Here is a 23,779-nt window from a genome sequence, read left to right on the forward strand (position 1 = left end):
TACAGAGTACCTAATACATAATGAGTACAGAGTACCTAATACATAATGAGTACAGAGTACCTAATACATAATGAGTACAGAGTACCTAATACATAATGAGTACATAGTCCAGTACCTAATACATAATGAGTACAGAGTACCTAATAAATAATGAGTACAGAGTACCTAATACATAATGAGTACAGAGTACCTAATACATAATGAGTACAGAGTACCTAATACATAATGAGTACAGAGTACCTAATACATAATGAGTACAGAGTACCTAATACATAATGAGTACAGAGTACCTAATACATAATGAGTACAGAGTACCTAATAAATAATGAGTACAGAGTACCTAATACAGTCCATCAATGAGTACAGAGTACCTAATACATAATGAGTACAGAGTACCTAATAATAAATGAGTACAGTACCTAATACATAATGAGTACCTAATACATAATGAGTACATAGTCCAGTACCTAATACATAATGAGTACATAGTCCAGTACCTAATACATAATGAGTACATAGTCCAGTACCTAATACATAATGAGTACAGAGTACCTAATACATAATGAGTACATAGTCCAGTACCTAATACATAATGAGTACAGAGTACCTAATACATAATGAGTACAGAGTACCTAATAAATAATGAGTAGTACCTAATACATAATGTACATAATACAGTCCATCAATGAGTACAGAGTACCTAATACATAATGAGTACAGTCCAGTACCTAATAAATAATGAGTACAGTCCAGTACCTAATACATAATGAGTACAGAGTACCTAATACATAATGAGTACAGAGTACCTAATACATAATGAGTACATAGTCCAGTACCTAATACATAATGAGTACAGAGTACCTAATACAGTCCATCAATACATAATGAGTACAGAGTACCTAATACATAATGAGTACATAGTCCAGTACCTAATAAATAATGAGTACAGAGTACCTAATACATAATGAGTACAGAGTACCTAATACATAATGAGTACAGAGTACCTAATACATAATGAGTACATAGTCCAGTACCTAATACATAATGAGTACATAGTCCAGTACCTAATACATAATGAGTACATAGTCCAGTACCTAATACATAATGAGTACATAGTCCAGTACCTAATACATAATGAGTACAGAGTACCTAATACATAATGAGTACATAGTCCAGTACCTAATACATAATGAGTACATAGTCCAGTACCTAATACATAATGAGTACATAGTAGTACCTAATACATAATGAGTACAGAGTACCTAATACATAATGAGTACAGAGTACCTAATACATAATGAGTACATAGTCCAGTACCTAATACATAATGAGTACATAGTACCTAATACATAATGAGTACAGAGTACCTAATACATAATGAGTACATAGTCCAGTACCTAATACATAATGAGTACAGAGTACCTAATACATAATGAGTACATAGTCCAGTACCTAATACATAATGAGTACATAGTCCAGTACCTAATACATAATGAGTACATAGTCCAGTACCTAATAAATAATGAGTACAGAGTACCTAATACATAATGAGTACAGAGTACCTAATACATAATGAGTACAGAGTACCTAATACATAATGAGTACAGAGTACCTAATACATAATGAGTACAGAGTACCTAATACATAATGAGTACAGAGTACCTAATAAATAATGAGTACATAGTCCAGTACCTAATACATTCCATCAATGAGTACAGAGTACCTAATACATAATGAGTACAGAGTACCTAATACATAATGAGTACAGAGTACCTAATACATAATGAGTACAGAGTACCTAATACATAATGAGTACAGAGTACCTAATACATAATGAGTACAGAGTACCTAATAAATAATGAGTACAATAAATAATGAGTACCTAATACAGTACCTAATACATAATGAGTACAATACATAATGAGAGTACCTAATAAATAATGAGTACAGAGTACCTAATACATAATGAGTACAGAGTACCTAATAAATAATGAGTACAGAGTACCTAATAAATAATGAGTACAGAGTACCTAATAAATAATGAGTACAGAGTACCTAATACATAATGAGTACAGAGTACCTAATACATAATGAGTACAGAGTACCTAATAAATAATGAGTACAGAGTACCTAATAAATAATGAGTACAGAGTACCTAATAAATAATGAGTACAGAGTACCTAATACCTAATACATAATGAGTACAGAGTACCTAATAAATCATGAGTACAGAGTACCTAATAAATAATGAGTACAGAGTACCTAATACATAATGAGTACAGAGTACCTAATAAATAATGAGTACAGAGTACCTAATACATAATGAGTACAGAGTACCTAATAAATAATGAGTACAGAGTACCTAATAAATAATGAGTACAGAGTACCTAATACAGTCCATCAATGAGTACAGAGTACCTAATAAATCATGAGTACAGAGTACCTAATAAATAATGAGTACAGAGTACCTAATACATAATGAGTACAGAGTACCTAATAAATAATGAGTACAGAGTACCTAATAAATAATGAGTACAGAGTACCTAATAAATAATGAGTACAGAGTACCTAATACATAATGAGTACAGAGTACCTAATACATAATGAGTACAGAGTACCTAATAAATAATGAGTACAGAGTACCTAATACATAATGAGTACAGAGTACCTAATACATAATGAGTACAGAGTACCTAATACATAATGAGTACAGAGTACCTAATACATAACAGAGTACCTAATACAGTGAGTACAGAGTACCTAATACATAATGAGTACAGAGTACCTAATACATAATGAGTACAGAGTACCCTAATACATAATGAGTACATAGTACCTAATACATAATGAGTACAGAGTACCTAATACATAATGAGTACAGAGTACCTAATACATAATGAGTACAGAGTACCTAATACATAATGAGTACAGAGTACCTAATACATAATGAGTACAGAGTACCTAATACATAATGAGTACAGAGTACCTAATACATAATGAGTACAGAGTACCTAATACATAATGAGTACAGAGTACCTAATAAATAATGAGTACAGAGTACCTAATACATAATGAGTACAGAGTACCTAATACATAATGAGTACATAGTACCTAATACATAATGAGTACAGAGTACCTAATACATAATGAGTACAGAGTACCTAATACATAATGAGTACAGAGTACCTAATAAATAATGAGTACAGAGTACCTAATAAATAATGAGTACAGAGTACCTAATAAATAATGAGTACAGAGTACATTCTAAAGCGCCAGCCCATATCCCAGTAGAGTTTCCTCTTCAGAAATCCCCTGACTACAAGGCATAGCTCTATATTGATTAGCCTTCCTGGACTCTAGGCCTAAACGGTTGAATGAGAATTCACTTTTTAAACACCACTTTTTAAAAACTTGAATTCTGGGTTCTGCTTGTTCTGCAATATTACCAGGCAGCAAAAATCCCTTTTACGGTAAAAGAGCCTCCCCTCCTCTCCTCCAACACCACCTCCCCTCCTACACCTCCTCCCCTCCAACACCACCTCCCCTCCTCCCCTCTGATATAAATGAGTCTACAGAAAGCTGTGGATCTGATTGGAGCTCCTGGCGTTCGTCCAAAATGGCACACTATTTTCCAAAAGAGTGCACTGCTTTTGTCCAGGGCACACATTAAAAGTAGTGCACTATAAAGGGAATAGAGTGCTATTTGGGACCCATCCCTAATGTCTGAGAGATTCTACTGAGGATAATGGCATTAAGTTATCCAGTTAAGGATGGCCTTACAGAGAACCAATGGTTCCCCGCCTGCATGCCCGTGTGCCCCCCCGCCCCCCCGCCAGCCTGTCCGAACGCCTCCCGCCTGCCTGTCCGAACGCCTCCCTGCCTGCATGCCTGTGTGCCCCCCCGCCCGCCTGTCCAAACGCTTCCCCGCCTGCCTGTCCGAACGCCTCCCCGCCCGCCTGTCCGAACACCTCCCCACCCGCCTCAGGATCCAGCCTTCAGTTAATGGACCAGCCTGCCTGTCCGAACGCCTCCCCGCCCGCCTGTCCGAACACCTCCCCACCCGCCTGCGTTTAATAATAATAATAATATCAGGATCCAGCCTTCAGTTAATGGACCAGCCATGTACCTGATAATATCCAACCTTCAGTTAATGGACCAGCCATGTACCTGATAATATCAGGATCCAGCCTTCAGTTAATGGACCAGCCATGTACCTGATAATATCAGGATCCAGCCTTCAGTTAATGGACCAGCCATGTACCTGATAATATCCAACCTTCAGTTAATGGACCAGCCATGTACCTGATAATATCAGGATCCAGCCTTCAGTTAATGGACCAGCCATGTACCTGATAATATCCAACCTTCAGTTAATGGACCAGCCATGTACCTGATAATATCAGGATCCAGCCTTCAGTTAATGGACCAGCCATGTACCTGATAATATCCAACCTTCAGTTAATGGACCAGCCATTAAATAGTCCAGCCACCCAGACTATTTACATTGACACCCCCTTTGTTTTTACACTGCTGCTACTCGTTGTTTATCATCTATGCAGTCACTTTACCCCTACCTACATGTACAAATGACCTCGACTAACCTGTACATTGACTCTGTACCGTAACACCCTGTATATAGCCTCCACACTGACTCTGTACCGGTACCCCCTGTATATAGCCTCCACATTGACTCTATACCGTAACACCCTGTATATAGCCTCCACATTGACTCGGAACCGGTACCCCCTGTATATAGCCTCCACATTGACTCTATACCAGTACCCCCTGTATATAGCCTCCACATTGACTCTGTACTGGTACCCCCTGTATATAGCCTCCACATTGACTCTGTACCGTAATACCCTGTATATAGCCCCCACAATGACTCTGTACCGGTACCCCCCTGTATATAGCCTCCATATTGGCTCTGTACCGTAATACCCTGTATATAGTCTCCACATTTACTCTGTACCGGTACCCCCTGTATATAGCCTCCACATTGACTCTGTACCGGTACCCCCTGTATATAGCCTCCAAATTGACTCTATACCATAATACCCTGTATATAGCCTCCACATTGACTCTGTACCGTAATACCCTGTATATAGCCTCCACATTGACTCTGTACCGGTACCCCCTGTATATAGCCTCCAAATTGACTCTATACCATAATACCCTGTATATAGCCTCCACATTGACTCTGTACCGGTACCCCCAGTATATAGCCTCCACATTGACTCAGTACCGGTACCCCCTGTATATAGCCTCCACATTGACTCAGTACCGGTACCCCCTGTATATAGCCTCCACATTGACTCTGTACCAGTACCCCCTGTATATAGCCTCCACATTGACTCGGAACCGGTACCCCCTGTATATAGCCTCCACATTGACTCTATACCGGTACCCCCTGTATATAGCCTCCACATTGACTCTGTACTGGTACCCCCTGTATATAGCCTCCACATTGACTCTGTACCGTAATACCCTGTATATAGCCCCCACAATGACTCTGTACCGGTACCCCCCTGTATATAGCCTCCATATTGGCTCTGTACCGTAATACCCTGTATATAGTCTCCACATTGACTCTGTACCGGTACCCCCTGTATATAGCCTCCACATTGACTCTGTACCGGTACCCCCTGTATATAGCCTCCAAATTGACTCTATACCATAATACCCTGTATATAGCCTCCACATTGACTCTGTACCGTAATACCCTGTATATAGCCTCCACATTGACTCTGTACCGGTACCCCTGTATATAGCCTCCAAATTGACTCTATACCATAATACCCTGTATATAGCCTCCACATTGACTCTGTACCGGTACCCCCTGTATATAGCCTCCACATTGACTCAGTACCGGTACCCCCTGTATATAGCCTCCACATTGACTCAGTACCGGTACCCCCTGTATATAGCCTCCACATTGACTCTGTACCAGTACCCCCTGTATATAGCCTCCACATTGACTCGGAACCGGTACCCCCTGTATATAGCCTCCACATTGACTCTATACCGGTACCCCCTGTATATAGCCTCCACATTGACTCTGTACTGGTACCCCCTGTATATAGCCTCCACATTGACTCTGTACCGTAATACCCTGTATATAGCCCCCACAATGACTCTGTACCGGTACCCCCCTGTATATAGCCTCCATATTGGCTCTGTACCGTAATACCCTGTATATAGTCTCCACATTGACTCTGTACCGGTACCCCCTGTATATAGCCTCCACATTGACTCTGTACCGGTACCCCCTGTATATAGCCTCCAAATTGACTCTATACCATAATACCCTGTATATAGCCTCCACATTGACTCTGTACCGTAATACCCTGTATATAGCCTCCACATTGACTCTGTACCGGTACCCCCTGTATATAGCCTCCAAATTGACTCTATACCATAATACCCTGTATATAGCCTCCACATTGACTCTGTACCGGTACCCCCTGTATATAGCCTCCACATTGACTCAGTACCGGTACCCCCTGTATATAGCCTCCACATTGACTCAGTACCGGTACCCCCTGTATATAGCCTCCACATTGACTCAGTACCGGTACCCCCTGTATATAGCCTCCACATTGACTCAGTACCGGTACCCCCTGTATATAGTCTCCACATTGACTCAGTACCGGTACCCCCTGTATATAGACTCCACATTGACTCAGTACCGGTACCCCCTGTATATAGCCTCCACATTGACTCAGTACCGGTACCCCCTGTATATAGCCTCCACATTGACTCAGTACCGGTACCCCCTGTATATAGCCTCCACATTGACTCTGTACCGGTACCCCCTGTATATAGCCTCCACATTGACTCTGTACCGGTACCCCCTGTATATAGTCTCCACATTGACTCTATACCAGTACACCCTGTATATAGCCTCATTATAGTTATTGTGTTACTAGCTAGCGTTACATGTGTGATCTGTGTAGTGATATTATTCATATTTGCATTGCTAGCTATAGCCTAGTGTTAGCTAGCTATAGCCTAGTGTTAGCTAGCTATAGCCTAGTGTTAGCTAGCTATAGCCTAGTGTTAGCTAGCTATAGCCTAGTGTTAGCTATCTATAGCCTAATGTTAGCTAGCTATAGCCTAGTGTTAGCTATCTATAGCCTAATGTTAGCTAGCTATAGCCTAATGTTAGCTAGCTATAGCCTAATGTTAGCTAATGCTCTGTGTGCTCAATACAATGTTCATGATGTTACTACGACAACTGTCGATAGACGTAGCTGATAAATTCACTCGGGCTATCTTGTTGCCTAGTTAAATAAAGGTTGAACAAAAATAATTAATAATATATACTCCTATTTCCTCTCATTGAGGGTGCCAGAGCGCAGAATAACTGACGAATTTACTCAACACCCATATAGCCGGTGTCAGTAAAAGTTGGCAAAAAGCATAATTAAATTGTTGCCAGCAGCACAGTTTCAGTCACTAACACTCTGGATAACATGAAACAGCCTAACCAGCTCTGCTGAGAAAAAATGGTCAGAGTGAGGTGTTCTCTCGTGTGTCTGGGAGTAGCTAGCAAGCTAACCAACGCTGTACCGTAATACCCTGTATATAGCCTCCACATTGACTCTGTACCGTAACACCCTGTATATAGCCTCCACATTGACTCTGTACCTTAACACCCTGTATATAGCCTCCACATTGACTCTGTACTGGTACCCCCTGTATATAGCCTCCACATTGACTCTGTACTGGTACCCCCTGTATATAGCCTCCACATTGACTCTGTACCGTAACACCCTAACCAACGCTAGCCAGTTAGCTTGGTTGTTTGACTGCTGCTGTTAGGTCAGAACGCTCGGATCAACCCTACTCATTACATTACATTACATTTAAGTCATTTAGCAGACGCTCTTATCCAGAGCGACTTACAGAATACCTTAAAAAACAAAAACACAAAAGAGTACTCAGCCAGAGTGTCTAGTGTGAGGTCAGAACGCTGGGATCAACCCTACTCCTCAGCCAGAGCGTCCAGTGTGCAGCTCTGAACGCTCCGAGAGCGAAACACTGAATTTACGAACGAACTAACAATATGACAACGCTCTGAGTTGACAAATACCCAGAGCACACAATGTATGAACACACCCGTAATATAAATCAGTCTTTAGTCTTGAACTCTTTGGTTGTTTAGTACACTACCGTACTCCCTCTGTTTAGCATTCAAATGTTGCCTCGTTAGACCGAATTGAGCCGGTCGGTCACCGATGTGATTGAGGTTAAAGTCACCTCAATGTGATTGAGGGTAAAGTCACCTAAATGTGATTGAGGTTAAAGTCACTAAAATGTGATTGAGGGTAAAGTCACTCCAATGTGATTGAGGGTAAAGTCACTAAAATGTGATTGAGGGTACAGTCACTAAAATGTGATTGAGGGTAAAGTCACTAAAATGTGATTGAGGGTAAAGTCACTAAAATGTGATTGAGGGTAAAGTCACTCAAATGTGATTGAGTGTAAAGTCACTCTGATTGAGGGTACAGTCACTAAAATGTGATTGAGTGTAAAGTCACTCTGATTGAGGGTACAGTCACTAAAATGTGATTGAGTGTAAAGTCACTCAAATGTGATTGAGGGTAAAGTCACTAAAATGTGATTGAGGGTAAAGTCACTAAAATGTGATTGAGTGTAAAGTCACTAAAATGTGATTGAGGGTAAAGTCACTAAAATGTGATTGAGTGTAAAGTCACTAAAATGTGTCTGAGTGTAAAGTCACTCAAATGTGACTGAGGGTAAAGTCACTAAAATGTGTCTGAGTGTAAAGTCACTAAAATGTGTCTGAGTGTAAAGTCACTAAAATGTGTCTGAGGGTAAAGTCACTAAAATGTGTCTGAGTGTAAAGTCACTAAAATGTGTTGAGTGTAAAGTCACTAAAATGTGATTGAGGGTAAAGTCACTAAAATGTGATTGAGGGTACAGTCACTAAAATGTGTCTGAGTGTAAAGTCACTAAAATGTGTCTGAGTGTAAAGTCACTAAAATGTGTCTGAGTGTAAAGTCACTAAAATGTGTCTGAGTGTAAAGTCACTAAAATGTGTCTGAGTGTAAAGTCACTCTGATTGAGGGTAAAGTCACTAAAATGTGTCTGAGTGTAAAGTCACCAAAGAATGCACTGATAGCTACACAGTAGATCATTGTAACCTTCCCTTGTCCAAAAGTAGTGCACTACATAGGGAATAAGGTGCCATTTGGCACTCAGCCCTAACGTTGATCGTTACCTTCCCTTGTCCAAAAGTAGTGCACTACATAGGGAATAAGGTGCCATTTGGCACTCAGCCCTAATGTTGATCGTTACCTTCCCTTGTCCAAAAGTAGTGCACTACATAGGGAATAAGGTGCCATTTGGCACTCGGCCCCTAACGTTGATCGTTACCTTATCTCTGTCCTCCACCAGGTCAGTCAGTACATCATCAGGGTCCAGGATGCCCCCGTCACAGTACTCCACATGGTGGGTACGAACCAGGAAGTCACCCTCCTGTGGGAGGAAGCACATCAAACATCCTCATTTCATAAATGGCACAACGAACACAACCAATCAACATTCTGATTTACGGTACACAAACATCATGAATCTCTATCGTCCACAGTTCCATCTCACAAAAAGGCCACAATAAACAGCACCTATTTTTGTATTACAATAATATACATCTGTGAATCAGATCATTTGTAATTCCAATGTAATTTATGAAATTATAATGTTTGCCTAATGTTTTTAGGTTGGGTAACACTTGACAATGGGGGTCCAGAGTGGAGGCTGGAGCTGGGAGAACAAGGACTAGAGCTGGGGGTCCAGAGTGGAGGCTGGAGCTGGGAGAACAGGGACTAGAGCTGGGGGTCTAGAGGGGAGGCTGGAGCTGGGAGAACAAGGACTAGAGCTGGGGGTCCAGAGTGGAGGCTGGAGCTGGGAGAACAGGGACTAGAGCTGGGGGTCTAGAGGGGAGGCTGGAGCTGGGAGAACAGGGACTAGAGCTGGGGGTCTAGAGGGGAGGCTGGAGCTGGGAGAACAGGGACTAGAGCTGGGGGTCCAGAGTGGAGGCTGGAGCTGGGAGAACAGGGACTAGAGCTGGGGGTCTAGAGGGGAGGCTAGAGCTGGGAGAACAAGGACTAGAGCTGGGGGTCCAGAGGGGAGGCTAGAGCTGGGAGAACAGGGACTAGAGCTGGGGGTCTAGAGGGGAGGCTGGAGCTGGGAGAACAAGGACTAGAGCTGGGGGTCCAGAGTGGAGGCTGGAGCTGGGAGAACAAGGACTAGAGCTGGGGGTCTAGAGGGGAGGCTGGAGCTGGGAGAACAAGGACTAGAGCTGGGGGTCCAGAGTGGAGGCTGGAGCTGGGAGAACAGGGACTAGAGCTGGGAGAACAGGGACTAGAGCTGGGGGTCTAGAGGGGAGGCTGGAGCTGGGAGAACAGGGACTAGAGCTGGGAGAACAGGGACCAGAGCTGGGAGAACAGGGACCAGAGCTGGGAGAACAGGGACTAGAGCTGGGAGAACAGGGACTAGAGCTGGGGGTCCAGAGTGGAGGCTGGAGCTGGGAGAACAAGGACTAGAGCTGGGGGTCCAGAGTGGAGGCTGGAGCTGGGAGAACAAGGACTAGAGCTGGGGGTCCAGAGTGGAGGCTGGAGCTGGGAGAACAGGGACTAGAGCTGGGGGTCTAGAGGGGAGGCTGGAGCTGGGAGAACAGGGACTAGAGCTGGGGGTCTAGAGGGGAGGCTGGAGCTGGGAGAACAAGGACTAGAGCTGGGGGTCCAGGGTGGAGGCTGGAGCTGGGAGAACAAGGACTAGAGCTGGGGGTCTAGAGGGGAGGCTGGAGCTGGGAGAACAGGGACTAGAGCTGGGAGAACAAGGACTAGAGCTGGGGGTCCAGAGTGGAGGCTGGAGCTGGGAGAACAGGGACTAGAGCTGGGAGAACAGGGACTAGAGCTGGGGGTCTAGAGGGGAGGCTGGAGCTGGGAGAACAGGGACTAGAGCTGGGAGAACAGGGACCAGAGCTGGGAGAACAGGGACCAGAGCTGGGAGAACAGGGACTAGAGCTGGGAGAACAGGGACTAGAGCTGGGAGAACAGGGACCAGAGCTGGGAGAACAGGGACTAGAGCTGGGAGAACAGGGACTAGAGCTGGCGTGGTTACATGTGGTCTGAGGTTGTGAGGCCAGGTGAATGTACTGCCAAATTCTCTAAAACGACAGATTTAGAAATGAACACGGTAGAGACAGTAGAGAAATTAACATTAAATTCACCGACAACAGCTCTGGTGGTCAGTCAGCATGCAATTTCACGCTTCTTCAAAACTTGAGACATCTGTGGCATTGTGTTGTGTGACAAAACTGCACATTTTAGAGTGGCCTTTTACTGTCCCCAGCACAAGGTGCACCTGTGTAATGATCATGCTGTTTAATCAGCTTCTTTATATGCCACACCTGTCAGGTGGATGGATTATCTTGACAAAGGAGAAATGCTCACAAACAGTGATGTAAACACGTTTTCCTTTTGTGCACAAAATTATAGAGAAATTAGCTTGATAGAACATCATACCTTCACACTGTAGAGTTCTATACAGGACTAGGTGTTACCTTCACACTGTAGAGTTATATACAGGACTAGGTGTTACCTTCACACTGTAGAGTTCTATACAGGACTAGGTGTTACATTCACACTGTAGAGTTCTATACAGGACTAGGTGTTACATTCACACTGTAGAGTTCTATACAGGACTGGGTGTTACCTTCACACTGTAGAGTTCTATACAGGACTGGGTGTTACCTTCACACTGTAATACAGATGGATGGGTTAGGCAGCAACACAGATGGTTGGGTTAGGCAGCAACACAGATGGTTGGGTTAGGGTTAGGCAATAATACAGATGGTTGGGTTAGGGTTAGGCAGTAATACAGATGGTTGGGTTAGGGTTAGGCAATAATACAGATGGTTGGGTTAGGCAATAATACAGATGGTTGGGTTAGGGTTAGGCAGTAATACAGATGGTTGGGTTAGGCAGCAACACAGATGGTTGGGTTAGGGTTAGGCAATAATACAGATGGTTGGGTTAGGGTTAGGCAGTAATACAGATGGTTGGGTTAGGGTTAGGCAGTAATACAGATGGTTGGGTTAGGCAATCATACAGATGGTTGGGTTAGGGTTAGGCAGTAATACAGATGGTTGGGTTAGGCAGCAACACAGATGGTTGGGTTAGGGTTAGGCAATAATACAGATGGTTGGGTTAGGGTTAGGCAGTAATACAGATGGTAGGGTTAGACAGTAATACAGATGGTTGGGTTAGGCAGTAATACAGATGGTTGGGTTAGGCAGTAATACAGATGGTTGGGTTAGGGTTAGGCAGTAATACAGATAGTTGGGTTAGGCAGTAATACAGATGGTTGGGTTAGGCAGTAATACAGATGGATGGGTTAGGCAGCAATACAGATGGTTGGGTTAGGCAGCAACACAGATGGTTGGGTTAGGCAGCAACACAGATGGTTGGGTTAGGGTTAGGCAATAATACAGATGGTTGGGTTAGGCAATAATACAGATGGTTGGGTTAGGCAGTAATACAGATGGATGGGTTAGGCAGTAATACAGATGGTTGGGATAGGCAGTAATACAGATGGATGGGTTAGGCAGTAATACAGATGGTAGGGTTAGGCAGTAATACAGATGGTTGGGTTAGGCAATAATACAGATGGTTGGGTTAGGCAGTAATACAGATGGATGGGTTAGGCAGCAATACAGATGGTTGGGTTAGGCAGTAATACAGATGGTTGGGTTAGGCAGTAATACAGATGGATGGGTTAGGCAGCAATACAGATGGTTGGGTTAGGCAATAATACAGATGGATGGGTTATGCAGTAATACAGATGGTTGGGTTAGGCAGTAATACAGATGGTTGGGTTAGGCAGTAATACAGATGGTTGGGTTAGGCAGTAATACAGATGGTTGGGTTAGGCAGTAATACAGATGGATGGGTTAGGCAGTAATACAGATGGTTGGGTTAGGTTTAGGCAGTAATACAGATGGATGGGTTAGGCAGTAATACAGATGGATGTGTTAGGCAGTAATACAGATGGATGGGTTAGGCAGCAATACAGATGGTTGGGTTAGGCAATAATACAGATAGATGGGTTATGCAGTAATACAGATGGTTGGGTTAGGCAGTAATACAGATGGTTGGGTTAGGCAGTAATACAGATGGTTGGGTTAGGCAATAATACAGATAGATGGGTTATGCAGTAATACAGATGGGTGGGTTAGGCAGCAATACAGATGGTTGGGTTAGGCAATAATACAGATAGATGGGTTATGCAGTAATACAGATGGTTGGGTTAGGCAGTAATACAGATGGTTGGGTTAGGCAGTAATACAGATGGTTGGGTTAGGCAGTAATACAGATGGATGGGTTAGGGTTAGGCAGCAACACAGATGGTTGGGTTAGGCAGTAATACAGATGGTTGGGTTAGGCAGTAATACAGATATTTGGGATAGGCAGTAATACAGATGGTTGGGTTAGGCAGCAATACAGATGGTTGGGTTAGGCAGTAATACAGATGGTTGGGTTAGGCAGTAATACAGATGGTTGGGTTAGGCAGCAACACAGATGGTTGGGTTAGGCAGTAATGGGTGAGATAGCATCAAAGCAGTAGCCCATTCCCATAAAAACAGACAGCTCGGAGAACCAGTATTATAAGACCATAATGGAATGAGCCTTCAGGCTTCATCGGGGTTTTGTCCTCCATCATTTTTAATGTATGTCATGTTTTCTCTGGCTGGGGCAGCCAACGGCTTTTAATTATCTCAGAAATTCAAATAAACCAATCAATCAATAACTAACTTGACTGACTTAATAAAAAATGTCCAATGCGGCTGTTTTTAATCTCAATATTATTATTTTTAATTTTTAAATACAATTAACTAAGTACCTTAATTTTAACAAATTGAAAATTGAAAATAAACAAAAAATAGCTTCTTAGCAAAGAGCAATTTCTCAACAAGAATTGTAGTTGGGACTGTCTGGGAGCGGACTGAGAGGGGAGGGGAATCTGAAAACTAGCTGTTGTTGTCCGAGAGGACTCTCTTATTAACTCGTTTTAGGCCTGTGGTGATGTCAACAACACAGGCTGACCAATCAGGAAGTCTATTCAAACAGGTCTTGCACTGAAAGGACATTATCATTTTCACAGGATTTTTACAACGTCAGTGTGGAAATACACAGTGTACAAAACATTAGGAACACCTGCTCTTTCCATGAATGGCTGACCGCGTGTGTCCTGTACATACCACTACACCATGTATCCTGTACATACCAATACACTGTGTATCCTGTACATACCACTACACCATGTATCCTGTACATACCACTACACCATGTATCCTGTACATACCACTACACCATGTATCCTGTACATACCACTACACCATGTGTCCTGTACATACCACTACACTGTGTATCCTGTACATACCACTACACTGTGTATCCTGTACATACCACTACACTGTGTATCCTGTACATACCACTACACTGTGTATCCTGTACATACCACTACACCATGTGCATCCTGTACATACCACTACACCATGTGTCCTGTACATACCACTACACCATGTGTCCTGTACATACCACTACACTGTGCATCACCACAATCTCTAGACAGTCAGATCTCCACCAAGCCTCGGCCCTGTGCATCGTCACTATCTCTAGACAGTCAGATCTCCACCAAGCCTCGGCCCTGTGCATCGTCACTATCTCTAGACAGTCAGATCTCCACCAAGCCTCGGCCCTGTGCATCGTCACTATCTCTAGACAGTCAGATCTCCACCAAGCCTCGGCCCTGTGCATCGTCACTATCAGTTGTACACTAATAGATACTCATATAATCATAACAGCCAATAGGAACGCCACCAGTCTCTACACAGTAGTACTGCGTCAGAACAGAACTGATCTCTAAAGACTCTGGTTCATTCTGTACTTTTAGACAGTAATATTGTACCAGCTGTTTATTTTTTAAGTAAAGCTGAGGCAGACAGATTTTCAGGAATTGTCTGGTTTCTCCGTAGCAAAAAAAAATAAAAATAATTGGAATTACTCATCTTCACTCGCTTCTCGGAAACAAAACCTCACTGAGAACGAATGATGTATTAAAGTCAGGTCATCTGTTAGCCAATAGAAAACTGGTCCTGGCCTAACCCTAGGTCTATCCAATAGAAAACTGGTCCTGGCCTAACCCTGGGTCTATCCAATAGAAAACTGGTCCTGGCCTAACCCTGGGTCTATCCAATAGAAAACTGGTCCTGGCCTAACCCTGGGTCTATCCAATAGAAAACTGGTCCTGGCCTAACCCTGGGTCTATCCAATAGAAAACTGGTCCTGGCCTAACCCTGGGTCTATCCCTGGGTCTATCCAATAGAAAACTGGTACTGGCCTAACCCTGGGTCTATCCAATAGAAAACTGGTCCTGGCCTAACCCTGGGTCTATCCAATAGAAACTGGTCCTGGTGGTCTACGCCTGTGTCCCCATCTACTATATACCCTGTAGAAGTCTGTTCCTAGACCCAGCTGATACACACTATATACCCTGTAGAAGTCTGTTCCTAGACCCAGCTGATACACACTATATACCCTGTAGAAGTCTGTTCCTAGACCCAGCTGATACACACTATATACCCTGTAGAAGTCTGTTAAAATTCCCCAGCACCACAACAGAGGGCTCAGGCAGGTGGAGAGGATCCTGAAGGGCTCTGAACAAAGACAAGAAAAACAGTCTTGACAAAGTAGCTGAGCAAGACGGATCCACATTCCTCTGTAGAACCAGAGTTGTCTTTGGAAAAGTCTGACCTTGTTTTTAATACGGTGTTTGCGAAGATAGCCACACGTACATTTCTGTCCCTCTCCCCCTCTCTCTAAGATGTGATTATGAGTCTTTGAGAATGCCTACAGAGTAGTTCTCTCCTCATCATGAAGAAGTAGACCCAGCCTATAGAGTAGTTCTCTCCCCATCAGGAAGAAGTAGAGCCAGCCTATATAGTAGTTCTCTCCCCATCAGGAAGAAGTAGAGCCAGCCTATAGAGTAGTTCTCTCCCCATCAGGAAGAAGTAGAGCCAGCCTATAGAGTAGTTCTCTCCTCATCATGAAGAAGTAGACCCAGCCTATATAGTAGTTCTCTCCCCATCATGAAGAAGTAGAGCCAGCCTATAGAGTAGTTCTCTCCCCATCAGGAAGAAGTAGAGCCAGCCTATAGAGTAGTTCTCTCCCCATCAGGAAGAAGTAGAGCCAGCCTATAGAGTAGTTCTCTCCTCATCATGAAGAAGTAGACCCAGCCTATAGAGTAGTTCTCTCCCCATCAGGAAGTAGAGCCAGCCTACCACCCTGTTTGAAAGATGTTTAACTTTGTGTTAAACTACCCATACGTCTACAACGTAGGACTTTTAACTTACTGTCAGAGTAAAATGGTAACACAAAGTTATAATCAGAACATGACCTATCAGTTAAGTAGCCAGGAATAGCTTTATCCGACCTTTGACACCCATAGAATCATAACCCATATAACGGTAACCTGTCTGTATTGCCAGTAACATTCCACACGGCTGAGCTGCTCTTCCTCTCCCTGGATGGTAACATTTTTCTAACAGACCGCCCTGCCTCCTCCTCTGTGCTAATTGTTTTGTTTTCTGGCGCCGGGCCATGGGTTTAGATGCTATCAGCAAATTCTGGCAGAATTCAGCTTGCTCAGCCCTGTTCATCTCAGCATTCAGGCATCTGGCATTCCCGGCCCTTATGAAAAAAATAGCACCGCAGCTCCCTCCCTCCCTCCATCCCTCCCTCCATCCCTCCATCCATCCCTCCATCCCTCCATCCCTCCATCCCTCCCTCCCTCCCTCCATCCCTCCCTCCCTCCCTCCATCCATCCCTCCCTCCATTTGTCTTAGTAATTAAGTGGCCCTTTTTAGCAGTCTGATAACTTCCTGAGTGACTCCCATCTTCCCGAAACACCCCTCTCCCTCCCCTCACTTCCTCCCTCCCCTGCTTCAGGCTCCACTGACTGTTCAGAGAATACATTTCTGCAGGCCACAAGCTCTTTACGACAATGAACAAAAACATATTTAAAATAAAGCGCAACATGTAATGTGTTTGGTCTCATGGTTCATGAGCTGAAATAAAAGATCCCGGACATTTTGCACACACACAAAAAAAGCGTATTTCTTTCAAATTCTGCGCACATCACTGTTAGTGAGCATTTTTTATTTGCCAAGATAATCCATCCACCTGACAGGTGTGGCATATCAAGAATCTGATTTAATAGCATAGTCATGACACAGGTGCACCTTGTGCTGGGGGACAATAAAAGGCCACTCTAAAATGTGCGGTTTTGTCACACAACACAATGCGACAGATGTCTCAAATTTTGAGGGAGCGTGAAATTGGCATGCTGACTGCAGGAATGTCCATTTCTCTACCATAAGCCACCTCAAACATTGTTTAAGAGAATTTGTCAGTTCATCAGTACATGTAACCAGGTCAAACCCACATCTTGATTTTTTTCAAACTTACGAGCGATTTATGACATATATAAAGATCTTGATTATTTTAATGTTCTCTCTGAATAAGCTTTGGTTAGAGTGTTGGACTAGTAACCGGAAGGTTGCAAGTTCAAATCCCTGAGCTGACAAGGTACAAATCTGTCGTTCTGCCCCTGAACAGGCAGTTAACCCACTGTTCCCAGGCCGTCATTGAAAATAAGAATTTGTTCTTAACTGACTTGCCTGGTTAAATAAAGGTAAAATAAAATAAATAAAAAATCTTTAACCGTTAGCCAGCTAATCTTTATATTTAAAGTCTAGCCAACTTGGATCTATTTGGCTTTCTAACATGGTTTAAAACATGGTACAACAATTGAACTGTTCTGAACACACCCTCCTGTCTGTCTCCAACTGTTTAAAACATGGTACAACAGTTGAACTGTTCTGAACACACCCTCCTGTCTGTCTCCAACTGTTTAAAACATGGTACAACAGTTGAACTGTTCTGAACACACCCTCCTGTCTGTCTCCAACTGTTTAAAACATGGTACAACAGTTGAACTGTTCTGAACACACCCTCCTGTCTGTCTCCAACGGTTTAAAACATGGTACAACAGTTGAACTGTTCTGAACACACCCTCCTGTCTGTCTCCAACGGTTTAAAACATGGTACAACAGTTGAACTGTTCTGAACACAACCTCCTGTACATCTTGTTCAGGATGTTGAAATCAACTGGCCTACCCGGATGAGATGATGCTCAGAATGAGAACGAGGTAATAATAATAATAATAATAATATATGCCATTTAGCAGACGCTTTTATCCAAAGCGACTTCCAGTCATGTGTGCATACATTCTACGTATGGGTGGTCCCGGGGATCGAACCCACTACCCTGCGTTACAAGCGCCATGCTCTGCCAACTGAGCTACAGAAGGACCTTCTGCTATAAATGAGTCGTTTTATGCTCCTGGCACATCTATAAAACAACAGACGAGACAACAGCACATGACAGTCTGTGGTTGAAATGCCGCAGGCGACAGAAACTGAGGATTCATTTCCCACAATAATGATCATTGACAGTGCCGTTTTAGTAGGTTCTACTCTATTCTACATGTTGAGACATAAGAGGGTATTGTTAGAAAGGTTAAGTTGTCGTCTATTACAGTAAAATAATGTCTCTACCTACTACAGTAAAATAATGTCTCTACCTATTACAGTAAAATAATGTCTCTACCTACTACAGTAAAATAATGTCTCTACCTATTACAGTAAAATAATGTCTCTACCCACTACAGTAAAATAATGTCTCTACCTACTACAGTAAAATAATGTCTCTACCTATTACAGTAAAATAATGTCTCTACCTACTACAGTAAAATAATGTCTCTACCTATTACAGTAAAATAATGTCTCTACCTACTACAGTAAAATAATGTCTCTACCTACTACAGTAAAATAATGTCTCTACCTACTACAGTAAAATAATGTCTCTACCCACTACAGTAAAATAATGTCTCTACCCACTACAGTAAAATAATGTCTCTACCTACTACAGTAAAATAATGTCTCTACCTACTACAGTAAAATAATGTCTCAATCTATGACAGTAAAATAATGTCTCTACCCACTACAGTAAAATAATGTCTCTACCCACTACAGTAAAATAATGTCTCTATCTACTACAGTAAAATAATGTCTCTACCTATTACAGTAAAATAATGTCTCTACCTATTACAGTAAAATAATGTCTCAATCTATTACAGTAAAATAATGTCTCTACCTACTACAGTAAAATAATGTCTCTACCTATTACAGTAAAATAATGTCTCTAGTAAAATAATGTCTCTACCTACTACAGTAAAATAATGTCTCTACCTACTACAGTAAAATAATGTCTCTACCTATTACAGTAAAATAATGTCTCAATGTGTTCTGGTGTCCATATGACCCATTCTGTTGGACCAAACCTCAAATGCAAACAGTGAGTTTAAACTGTTTGTTGTCAGAGAGTAAGAAGTTTTCTTTTGTATTTGTTGTGAGTGCCAGGGGGAGGGGCTTGATGTCTGTATAGGAAGGTGCATAGTTCACACAGCACATAGTTATAAAAATATTAAAATAAATGTTTTTAACCCTCTTTTTCTCCCCAATTTCGATCTTGTCTCATCGCTGCAACTCCCCAACAAAGAGGCGTCCTCCAAAACATGACCCGAGCTTCTTAACACCCTCCGCCCGCTTAACCCGGAAGCCAGTCGCACCAATGTGTCGGCGGAAACACTGTTCAACTGACGACCGTTGTCAGCCTGCAGGCACCCGGCCCACCACAAGGAGTCGCTAGAGCACGATGAGCCAAGTAAAGCCAGACCCTCCACTAAACCGGACGACGCTGGGCCAATTGTATGCAGCCCTATGGGACTCCCGATCACAGTGATACAGCCCGGGAACGAACCAGACTTAAAAGACAAAAAGCTCATAAAAACGGAGACAAAACAAACCTTGAATCTTCCAATACAGACATTCGGATCATTGTGCTAAACCATAGATTCAAATTCAATCAAAACAATTAAATTTAAAAAAATAAAAAATAATAATTCATTAATATATATATATAACTAAAAAATATATATCAAAATAATCATTATAATTAAATATAAAATAATAATAATAATTAATAAAATACTTTTTTTAAAGAAAGAGAAATAAGGGGGGTTTAGCTGATCATTGGCACTTGGGGAGGAATTGTTGCTGTGAGGCAGCGTTACCCTGACAACATCCTGGGGATCCCAACGGGTGCACGTTTTGTTGTTTGCCCTAGCACTACACAGCAGAGTCAAATCGATGATTCCTTTGAGCAGCTGAGTAGTGTCACAGCAAAAACCAAAACGTGCACCCCTCGGGGTCCCCAGGACCAAGTTTGGTGCACCCCTCGGGGTCCCCAGGACCAAGTTTGGTGCACCCCTCGGGGTCCCCAGAACCAAGTTTGGGAAGCACTGCTATAAGGCACTGGCACAAAAAAGGTGGCCAAACAAACTGGCCCGGTGTAATTCATACATCATATCACGGACTTAAAAAGGTGGCCAAACAAACTGGCCCGGTGTAATTCATACATCATATCACGGACTTAAAAATGGGGCCAAACAAACTGGCCCGGTGTAATTCATACATCATATCACAGACTTAAAAATGTGGCCAAACAAACTGGCCCGGTGTAATTCATTCATCAGCTTTGTTTTATAAAGACAAAATACATAAAAATATTTTTTTAAACCTGGTCAGCAAGATGAAAACATCAGTTAGAATAAATCATTCTCAGTGGCCTTGATAAATAGTGAAAAATCAGCACAAAGGCAATAATGGCATAAAAATGTGTCTGTTTCCAGGCATCACGTTTCACCAAAACGGAGGTAACACATCAACTCTCTGAAGTGGTCCCGTGACATGGTTTTCTCCAAAGGTATCCCAAACATCTGACTAGAAGCTCTCCAGAAAGCCTACGCTCTCCCTCCACCGAATCCTTCCACGGGTACAGGATTGAAATGATCGCTTCCAGCTGGCTGAGAGCATGCTGATGTTTTCAGCCTGAGATGTCGGGCTCTCTGTGATGACATGTTGATTAAATCAGCCCCAAGCATGTCACTGGCTTGTTCTATCCAAAACGGTGCCGTCCCTCTCTCTCTCTCTCCATCTCTCCCCCTCTCCCTCTCTCCATCTCTCCCTCTCCCCATCTCCCTCTCCCCATCTCCCTCTCTCCATCTCTCCCCCTCCCCAACTCTCCCCATCTCCCTCTCTCCATCTCTCCAACTCTCTCCAACTCTCCCTCTCTCCATCTCTCCCCCTCCCCAACTCTCCCCATCTCCCTCTCTCCATCTCTCCCCCTCCCCAACTCTCCCCAACTCTCATCTCTCCCCTCTCCCTCTCCCCAACTCTCCCCATCTCCATCTCTCCCCCTCCCCAACTCTCCCCATCTCCATCTCTCCCCTCCCCAACTCTCCCCAACTCTCCCTCTCCATCTCTCCCCTCCCCAACTCTCCCCATCTCTCTCTCTCCATCTCTCCCCCTCTCCAACTCTCCCTCTCCCCTCTCTCCAATTCTCCCTCTCCCTCTCTCCAATTCTCCCTCTCTCCCTCTCCCAATTCTCCCTCTCCCTCTCTCCAACTCTCCCTCTCTCCAACTCTCCAACTCTCCCTCTCCACCTCTCTCCAACTCTCCCTCTCTCCATCTCCACCTCTCTCCCTCCAACTCTCCAACTCTCCAACTGTCTCTTTCCGTCTCTCTCTCTCTCTCTCTCTCTCTCCAACTCTCCCTCTCCCCCTCTCTCCCTCTCTCCCGTCTCACATTTCTTTGTGGTTTGTGGCATGGCCACCTGCCCAGTTTGTATCGGTTCTGTCTTCTTTTTTCCCCCACTTAGTCCTCAGAAGAAGGTTCACTCCGAGGATCAGAACCAGAAGAAAAATCATCAGAGATGTCATGATTCATTTCTTCCTCCGACCATCTGAGTCGTTTTCATTCAGTTCTCATAGCAGCATGTGCATCCATTTTGTCTTGGTCTTCTTGCCATTTGTAAATTATACGCGCTTTCGCTGTGTACTCCGAGTTGGCCAGAGTAGACTGATAAGACTGCTTGGATTTGGTGGACTATAGATAGAATAGAACGGTGTTCTTCATTCACAATTGGTGATAACATAATAATGCATCTTTCGCTTCCCCCATCTCTCCCCCATTTCTCCCCCATTTCTCCCCCATCTCTCCCCCATCTCTCCCCCATCTCTCCCCCATTTCTCCCCCATTTCTCCCCCATCTCTCCCCCATCTCTCCCCATCTCTCCCCCATCTCTCCCCCATCTCTCTCCCATCTCTCCCCCATCTCTCCCCATCTCTCCCCCATCTCTCCCCCATCTCTCCCCCATCTCTCTCCCATCTCTCCCCATCTCTCCCCATCTCTCCCCCATCTCTCATCAACTCCCCCATCTCTCCCCCATCTCTCATCAACTCCCCCATCTCTCCCCCATCTCTCATCAACTCCCCCATCTCTCCCCCATTTCTCCCCCATCTCTCCCCCATTTCTCCCCCATTTCTCCCCCATCTCTCCCCATCTCTCCCCCATCTCTCCCCCATCTCTCATCAACTCTCCCATCTCTCCCCCATTTCTCCCCATTTCTCCCCCATTTCTCCCCCATCTCTCCCCCATCTCTCCCCCATCTCTCATCAACTCCCCATCTCTCCCCCATCTCTCATCAACTCTCCCATCTCTCCCCCATCGCTCATCAACTCCCCCATCTCTCATCAACTCCCCCATCTCTCCCCTCTCATCAACTCCCCCATCTCTCCCCCTCATCAACTCCCCCATCTCTCCCCCCCCATCTCTCCCCTCGCTCATCAACTCCCCATCTCTCCCCTCACTCATCAACTCCCCATCTCTCCCCCTCGCTCATCAACTCCCCATCTCTCCCCCATCGCTCATCAACTCCCCATCTCTCCCCCTCATCTCAACTCCCCATCCCATCAACTCCCCCATCTCTCATCAACTCCCCCATCTCTCCCCCTCACTCATCAACTCCCCCATCTCTCCCCCTCGCTCATCAACTCCCCATCTCTCCCCTCGCTCATCAACTCCCCATCTCTCCCCCTCGCCATCAACTCCCCCATCTCTCATCAACTCCCCCATCTCTCCCCCTCACTCATCAACTCCCCCATCTCTCCCCTCACTCATCAACTCCCCCATCTCTCCCCATCTCCCCCCTCGCTCATCAACTCCCCATCTCTCCCCCTCATCAACTCCCCCATCTCTCCCCCTCACTCATCAACTCCCCCATCTCTCCCCCTCACTCATCAACTCCCCCATCTCTCCCCCTCACTCATCAACTCCCCATCTCCCCCATCTCTCCCCCTCACTCATCAACTCCCCCATCTCTCCCCTCACTCATCAACTCCCCATCTCTCCCCCTCACTCATCAACCCCCATCTCTCCCCTCTCTCATCAACTCCCCCATCTCTCCCCCACTCATCAACTCCCCATCTCTCCCCTCGCTCATCAACTCCCCCATCTCTCCCCCTCACTCATCAACTCCCCCATCTCTCCCCCTCACTCATCAACTCCCCCATCTCTCCCCCTCACTCATCAACTCCCCATCTCTCCCCCATCTCTCCCCCTCACTCATCAACTCCCCATCTCTCCCCCTCACTCATCAACTCCCCCATCTCTCCCCTCACTCATCAACTCCCCATCTCCCCCATCTCTCCCCCTCACTCATCAAC

General features: G+C 44.2%; 1 protein-coding gene across 1 annotated transcript in view; it reads right to left on the reverse strand.

Moving 5' to 3' along the window:
• Positions 1-23,779, reverse strand: part of LOC124043039 (partitioning defective 3 homolog B-like) — a gene marked incomplete at its 3' end in the record, with an annotated part of 114,072 nt that overhangs the window by 61,450 nt on the left and 28,843 nt on the right. Inside the window, 1 exon segment of the mRNA XM_046361222.1 lies at positions 9,403-9,504. Coding sequence (XP_046217178.1) covers positions 9,403-9,504 — 102 coding nt within the window.

Source organism: Oncorhynchus gorbuscha, linkage group LG09, assembly GCF_021184085.1.
Source record: "Oncorhynchus gorbuscha isolate QuinsamMale2020 ecotype Even-year linkage group LG09, OgorEven_v1.0, whole genome shotgun sequence".
Classification (NCBI taxonomy): Eukaryota; Metazoa; Chordata; class Actinopteri; order Salmoniformes; family Salmonidae; genus Oncorhynchus; species Oncorhynchus gorbuscha.